General features: G+C 46.5%; 2 protein-coding genes across 4 annotated transcripts; one reads left to right on the top strand and one right to left on the bottom strand.

The window, feature by feature from the left end:
* Window positions 1–2,343, top strand: LOC105560545 (B-cell receptor-associated protein 31). Of its 2 annotated transcripts, none has more exons than XM_012009739.1 (3): window positions 1–225; window positions 912–1,219; window positions 1,345–2,343. In XM_012009739.1, exons 2-3 carry the CDS (start codon window positions 946–948, stop codon window positions 1,782–1,784), a joined length of 714 nt encoding a protein of 237 aa, XP_011865129.1. In that variant the 5' UTR covers window positions 1–225; window positions 912–945; the 3' UTR covers window positions 1,785–2,343. The 2 variants fall into 2 exon arrangements, with proteins under 2 accessions (XP_011865129.1, XP_011865128.1); XM_012009738.1 differs by having other exon boundaries at window positions 1–221.
* A 2,277-nt stretch (window positions 2,344–4,620) lies between these two features.
* On the bottom strand, window positions 4,621–6,243 carry LOC105560546 (MICOS complex subunit Mic25). Of its 2 annotated transcripts, XM_012009741.1 has the most exons (3): window positions 6,058–6,243; window positions 5,519–5,984; window positions 4,621–5,137 (listed from the first exon to the last, which is right to left on the bottom strand). In XM_012009741.1, the coding sequence occupies exons 2-3, from the start codon at window positions 5,931–5,933 to the stop codon at window positions 4,959–4,961; spliced, it is 594 nt and encodes a 197-aa protein (XP_011865131.1). In that variant the 5' UTR covers window positions 5,934–5,984; window positions 6,058–6,243; the 3' UTR covers window positions 4,621–4,958. The 2 variants fall into 2 exon arrangements, with proteins under 2 accessions (XP_011865131.1, XP_011865130.1); XM_012009740.1 differs by having other exon boundaries at window positions 5,519–6,243.
* Between the last annotated feature and the right edge of the window lie 48 nt (window positions 6,244–6,291).

Consider the following 6,291-nt stretch of genomic DNA (forward strand, 5'->3'; position numbering starts at 1 on the left):
GAGAGAGAGAGAGAGAACCATGTATTTTGCCAGGAGCCCCGGTGACGTCACGGGGTACGGTTTATTTATAAAATCACCGACGACGTTGCTCGCGCTTGGATTCGTACTTTGAGCCTACTCGTGCACCTGGCACGGCACGTCGCACAAGTCGCCGCGGGTCGACGACGTTGTCCCAGTTCTCTTCGCCGTCGCGCTCGTCCTCGGGTCCTCGCGGGTGGCACGTAAGTAAGAATCCCGATGTGAATCCATTAGAATCCGGTGTCTACGTTGAGCTGGACTCGCCGCCGGTCGCCCGGGCGAGAACGGAACGCGCTAACGTGTGTAACCGTCGAAGATACGCTCGGTATTGAACAGCTACTCGGAATATATCTTCGTGGCAGCGTCGTCTCGAGATGACGGCCGTTGCGAAGCCGTTGATAAGCCGTCGGAAGAGCCGTGACGTTTCCTCGCGCTGCCTTCCTTCCCGCTGAACGCGTCTCCATTCTCGCGAGAGCGGATCGCGTTAACGGCGCGTGCGAAGCGTGACAGTCGAGGACGTCGAAGTTTCGAGAACCGATCGGCACTTTCAACGAGTTCTCTCGCGTCGTGTGCATCGCGGGGTGACGTGTCCCCAACCGACGCGATTCAAAATCACGAATGACGTGTCATGCTGTCAATTGCACGTCGCACGCGCTCCTCGGGAAGGACAGTCGTGTCGCGGCAATGTAATTGGCGTGTTGTCTTTCATTGTTGCAATTGTCGCATCCTGTCGCGCAGGTAATTCGCGAAAACGCTGAAAGGAAGGTGGCGAAGCTCGCTTGAGCTGCGCCCGGTCGAAGAGAGATAACGCCGATAAGAAGCGTCGACGAACACTTGATTCCCAAGGTCTCGAGGTGCAACAGTCACACGTGCGTTTCGTCATTCTTCCTCAGGTATCTAGATACAGACGTGGATTAGGAGGCAAACATGAGTCTACAGTGGACGCTCATCGCCGGCTTCCTCTACGTCGAGATCGCGATCGTGCTTCTCCTGGTGCTGCCGGTGGCCTCGCCTACGAGATGGCAGAAGCTCTTCAAATCACGCTTCTTGCAGAGTATAAATAATCAGGCTTCCATTTATTTTGTGATTCTACTGGGCGTCCTAGTCCTCTTCCTGCTGGACGCCATACGAGAGATGCGCAAGTACTCCACCAGCTTGGAGCACACCGACCGCCACCATCAGCTGAACCTCGAGATGCAAGGTAGATTACGTAACTACCTCTTTGCACTTGTACGTTATTCTTTTTATACCAATTCGACTTCATTATCTTCTGGTTTCCCAATGGCGTAGATTGTTCTAATGCTTACATCTTTGTGCGTCTTCTAGAAAACATGAGATTGTTCCGCGCACAGAGGAATTTCTACATATCCGGCTTTGCGCTGTTCCTGAGCCTGGTGATACGCCGCCTTGTCGGCTTGATATCGACCCAAGCTACTCTGCTCGCGCAGAACGAAGCGGCCATGCGGCAGGCCCAGTCTGCGACGACTACGGCCAGGAGCTTGCTGTCCCAGAGGACAGTCGGGGAAAGTGCGCAGAACGACTCCAACGAGGCGCACGATAAAGCTGTCTCGGAACTGAAGAATCAAATCAAGGAGTACCAAGCTAAGAACAAGGAGCTCGAGGAAATTTTGAATAGAGAGAAGAAGGATAAGGAAGCGATAAAGTCGCAGGCGGACTCAGTCGCGAGGGAGTACGATCGTTTGAATAAGGAGCACGCCAAGCTCGCGCAAACCTCACAATCGAGTGGTGATAAGAAAACTGATTAGACAAGGGCGTTGAGATTTTGCCTCGTTTTCCTTCTTAATTATTTTAAACAGCTTAGGACTCATTTGCCCGTGAGTCCTAAAACTTTGTTACGTTATGTTGAATCACCTGTATTGCATAATATAAGCAGGCATCACATTTCGCGGGTTATTATGACGTTTACATACTTTCGTTGGGAGATTGTATACAAATATTACTATTGTGTGGTGGTGTAACGTGCCTCTTAATACACTGTACATCCCCCTTCCGATTTTGTGCACCTGCTGTGCATAAAAGCTCGAACCCATCTTTCTTCATTCGTGATATGTCGTCGTTATTTTTACGAACAGTTAATGTAATTCTAAAAATTCCATAAATTAACGTTTTCGTTATAACTGCTTTGTGTTTCTTCATTTAAATCAGTGGTACAAATCCCGACAGTTATGCTGTCGGCTGTTATAATTTTATATCGCACAGAAAATAACTGATTACCGCACGCTATTCGGCAAGTATTAATAATGTATAAATAGGATATATATTTTACATATGTATTAGACAATATATCTTAAATGTACTTCCAAACATGCATTTGCCACGTTTCCTTGTTTCATATTAGCAATCTTGTATGAAAAAATATATTGTAGAATACATATACAGGGTGTCTGTTTGGGACTTACTTTTTGTGCAGATAGAGGACCAAACTAAGTCGAAAAGTTCTCTGCCATTTTGCAATTTTTGCAATAGTTAACAGAGTTATTATAAAAAATCGCCGTCTTAGCCCGGCCTATCGTCCAGTGTAAAGCGCGCGGCAAGATGTGGCCGGCCTGCGACCGACGTTGCTAGGCACGCAGGGGGTTGTTCATTATATGTAGCTGTTGCAGTTTTTAATAAACGACTTTTGGGCGTGTAGCAACGTTCTAGCGCGGACCGGACGCATCTCGCCGCGCGTTTGTACTGGGAAGGAGGCTGGGGTAAGACGGCGATTTTTTATAATTAAAATAACTCGTCAACTATTGCGAAAATTGCAAAACGCTAGACTTTTCGACTCAGTTTGATCCGATCTATTTACACAAAAAATAAGTCCCAAATACATTTACTGATACCCTGTATGTATATGTATATATTCCATAATATAATGCAAATCTATAGACACGTGGAGATATGAATCTGTAGTTCTCGCGTTAGGCCAAAATAAGAAGATCACACTGTAACTGTAATATCTGTAATCTGCAGCATCGTTTTCTTCCCGTTAAAGAGCGATTTAAAAAAATCTATTCTGGCCGTAATACGATAAAAACGAATCCATTCTGCGAGGAGCCGCCACTGTGCCTCCTTTCGACCCCGAAATATTTCGTGTTTTTAGTTCGAGTCTACAATAGCTGCGTTCGGCATTGCAAATCCGAGACGTCGGAGTGCTCTTCCTCGCTTTCTATCTCATTCTTCTCTCTCGCTCACTCGAATGCAAAAGAGCACTCCGTTGCCTCGAATTTGCAATGCCGAACGCAGCTAATAGAGGCGAATAGATAGCATAGGTGATACAAGTCCTAAGAAACGCATCAGTTGCAGTCGAAGATAAGAATACTCGAGTGGGATTGGTCAATTTTCTATGGCTAAAATCGCCTATTGTAGTCTGGGACCCACTCATACAATGGAGCATCCCAAACGTGAGATGCGCGGGGGCTTACGTGTGAGAGGCACGCGGGCTCGAATAAGATACGCCCCAAGAGGAAACGGAAACTCGACACATTCTCGTCGTTGATCTCGAGCAACTCCAAGTACAGTTAGCTTAAAAGAATACAATAATGAAAGCATGCACATACCTAACATACGCTAACAACTAACTGAACACATCACCCACCCCATAATGGCAACTGAATTTGGAGCACGTCGCCAGAAGCCGCATGGCCGACGACGACTTGGAAATCGAGTGTTCATCAAAACTTTTTATCCCTTTTTAATGTAAATCTCTCTCTTTCCTACCTTCTCAGCATCCACGACAGAATATGATAATTACTACATCATGCAACAATACGTTAACTATATCGCTGCCCAAAGTCCCAAAAGGAAAGGACGACGCGTCCCAGTCCTCTCCTCGTCGCGCATATTCTCACGTAAAGCACATAAGAATCCTGATGCGAGTCCATTAGAATTCGATGAGTGTGACGAGCGAGACTTGCCGGCCGAACGAAACGTGCCGGCGTAGAATTATTCTTTCCCGCTGAACGTATCTTTATTCTCGCGTTTGCCACGCGCGCCAGACGTCACAATCGAGACTTCGAGGACCGACCGACGGGATTTCCAACGAATTCTCACGTCGTGTGCGTCGCAGAATGACTTGTCTCGACCGATCCGATTCAAAATCACGCGTCATCCTGTCAATTGCACGTCACACGTGCGCCACGGAAAGGACAGTCGCGTCGCAGCGATATAGTTAACGTATTGTTGCATGATGTAGTAATTATCATATTCTGTCGTGGATGCTGAGAACCCAGATAACATGCATGTCTAAAAGACATCTTTAAGACGTCTTTAACACGTCTTTTAGACATCTTTTACGCCCGGTCTACAATGAGTTGTTAGTCGTTAGTCAGAAGTCGGAACTATATGTCGGTCCTTTTTCTTCCACCCAGAAAGGAAAAGGATCAACATATAGTTGCGACTTCTGACTAACGACTAACGACTCATTGTAAACCGGGCCTTAGACATACACGTCTAAAAGATATCTTAAAGACATCTTAAAGAAGTCTTGAACATGTCTTTTAGACAAGCATGTTATCTGGGCATGAACTGTTCTAGTTCGCTTCGTCTTCACGATGCATATTCTGCATTTTCTGCATAATTATTATAAAATTATCGTTATTTCAGTTAATAAATTTTATGTCACAGCATCATAAAATTCTATCGCTGCTTACATTCGGATAAAAGAAACATACTCTGTTTGGACTTAACAATATTCATCTCGTGAATGTAACAATAATTTTATTATAAATCACTATATATATGTATATATATATATATATATTCATTTATTTTTTACATTTTTCCTCTTGTACTGTTCGCTGTACACTACTTTCCGTCAGCGACAATTCCGCTGAGATAAGCATTTTAGGCATTACACTTTGATGTATAATTTATTATTTATCAACTAAATGCCCTTCGAAGATGCCGTGATCTACGAGACGCGCAAGTAGAATGTATTACGAGCGCGTTTCGATCATGCGTGTGTAGTGCACGTTCCAGACACAATTGGAAAACTCTTCCACCAAGTTCGAACAGTTGAGAGTCTCCTTGGGATGGTCCTGGAAACACTTCAGGACTTTATTACTGTTCTCCAAACACGGTTGCACTGTATTCTGAATATCGGCAATTTTCTGTCCTGTAACGATATTTATATTAAGTTAAAAAGTTACTGCATACATTGTACAAAAGTTTTGTTTAGTTTTAAAGCACTGTTATAATTTCTTGCTTTGATTATCAAAGCGGCAACATCTATAAATTATCAAGGAACTTTATTTGTGCATTATCAAATATCTCATTGCATTCTTGACGTCAATGGTTGCAGTTTGCAGAAAAAGCAGTTCCTCGTTGGATTTCAGTATAAAACAATCGCGTTAAAGAATTGGCGCTTACTAAGCTGCCTTTTCTATCAAACGTAATCCAAGAAACTATTCAACGCAACAGCTCGATACATATACGTGACGCAACTGCAGAAAGAATGGGAGAATAAATCAAACTGTTAAACGATATCAAAGCTGACCGGGATTAGCAACGGCGGTCTCGACAGCTGCCTTCTTGTACTCGTCCTCCAGGACACGATTGACCTTTTGGTAACCGTGCTCCAGTTTCTGCAGGCGTTTCTGCCAGTACTGATCCTGCCGTTTCAGCTCCTCCTCCATTTGCTGCTGCATTCGTAGAGCGGACACCGTCAACTCCGGATAATAATATACCGGCTGCCCGGGCGCCGCTTCGCTCGGCTGGGGCGCGACGGCCGTGGCACTGGGTGACGCCGAGTGCTGGGGGGTACCGGGTCTCCGGGCGTCCGACGGTGGCTCGCGGGCCCTCGCTCTCTCGCTCTGAGCAAGACGCTGGACGATCGCGTTCGAGACCTTGATCACCCCGACCTCCTCCTCGTTCGAGATGGTGAGCTTGCGGGCGCTCTGGCCGGAGCCCATCCTCGGGATCCTAACGCGGCGGCCCGCGAAGAAGCCCGCAACTTCGCACGTCTGCAAAACAAGCGATTCGCCGATTTCGCTCTCTCCGCCGCCGCGCCGACACGTCGCTACCCTTGTCCTTTACCTCGCGAGGCCTTGTCCGTCGTCCCGGTTCGTTGACAGCAGCCAGCCGTCTTCCGCCTCATCAAAGTGAAGTTACATAAATACTCGGATCATACCTTCCACAACCCTCCACGACGGTAGTGCCGCACGGCGACTTTCCGCTGCTCCTGACTCCTGAGTCCGTGCTCCTTCGAGCCGACTCGAGTGAACGTAGCTGCACAGTATAACCTGTATGCCAACTCGTTCTTTTGTTTCT

The sequence above is a fragment of the Vollenhovia emeryi genome, unplaced genomic scaffold (assembly GCF_000949405.1).
Source record: "Vollenhovia emeryi isolate VEMERY1.0 unplaced genomic scaffold, V.emery_V1.0 DF939228.1, whole genome shotgun sequence".
NCBI classification, from domain to species: domain Eukaryota; kingdom Metazoa; phylum Arthropoda; class Insecta; order Hymenoptera; family Formicidae; genus Vollenhovia; species Vollenhovia emeryi.

Excerpts from the sequence above, each read along its gene's own strand:
- LOC105560546 (XM_012009741.1), bottom strand. The coding sequence starts at position 5,933 with ATGGGCTCCGGCCAGAGCGCCCGCAAGCTCACCATCTCGAACGAGGAG. Across the intron at positions 5,138-5,518 it reads GACCGCCGTTGCTAATCCCG|GACAGAAAATTGCCGATATT; the intron begins GTCAGCTTTGAT and ends ATATCGTTACAG.
- LOC105560545 (XM_012009739.1), top strand. The coding sequence starts at position 946 with ATGAGTCTACAGTGGACGCTCATCGCCGGCTTCCTCTACGTCGAGATC. Across the intron at positions 1,220-1,344 it reads GCTGAACCTCGAGATGCAAG|AAAACATGAGATTGTTCCGC; the intron begins GTAGATTACGTA and ends TGCGTCTTCTAG.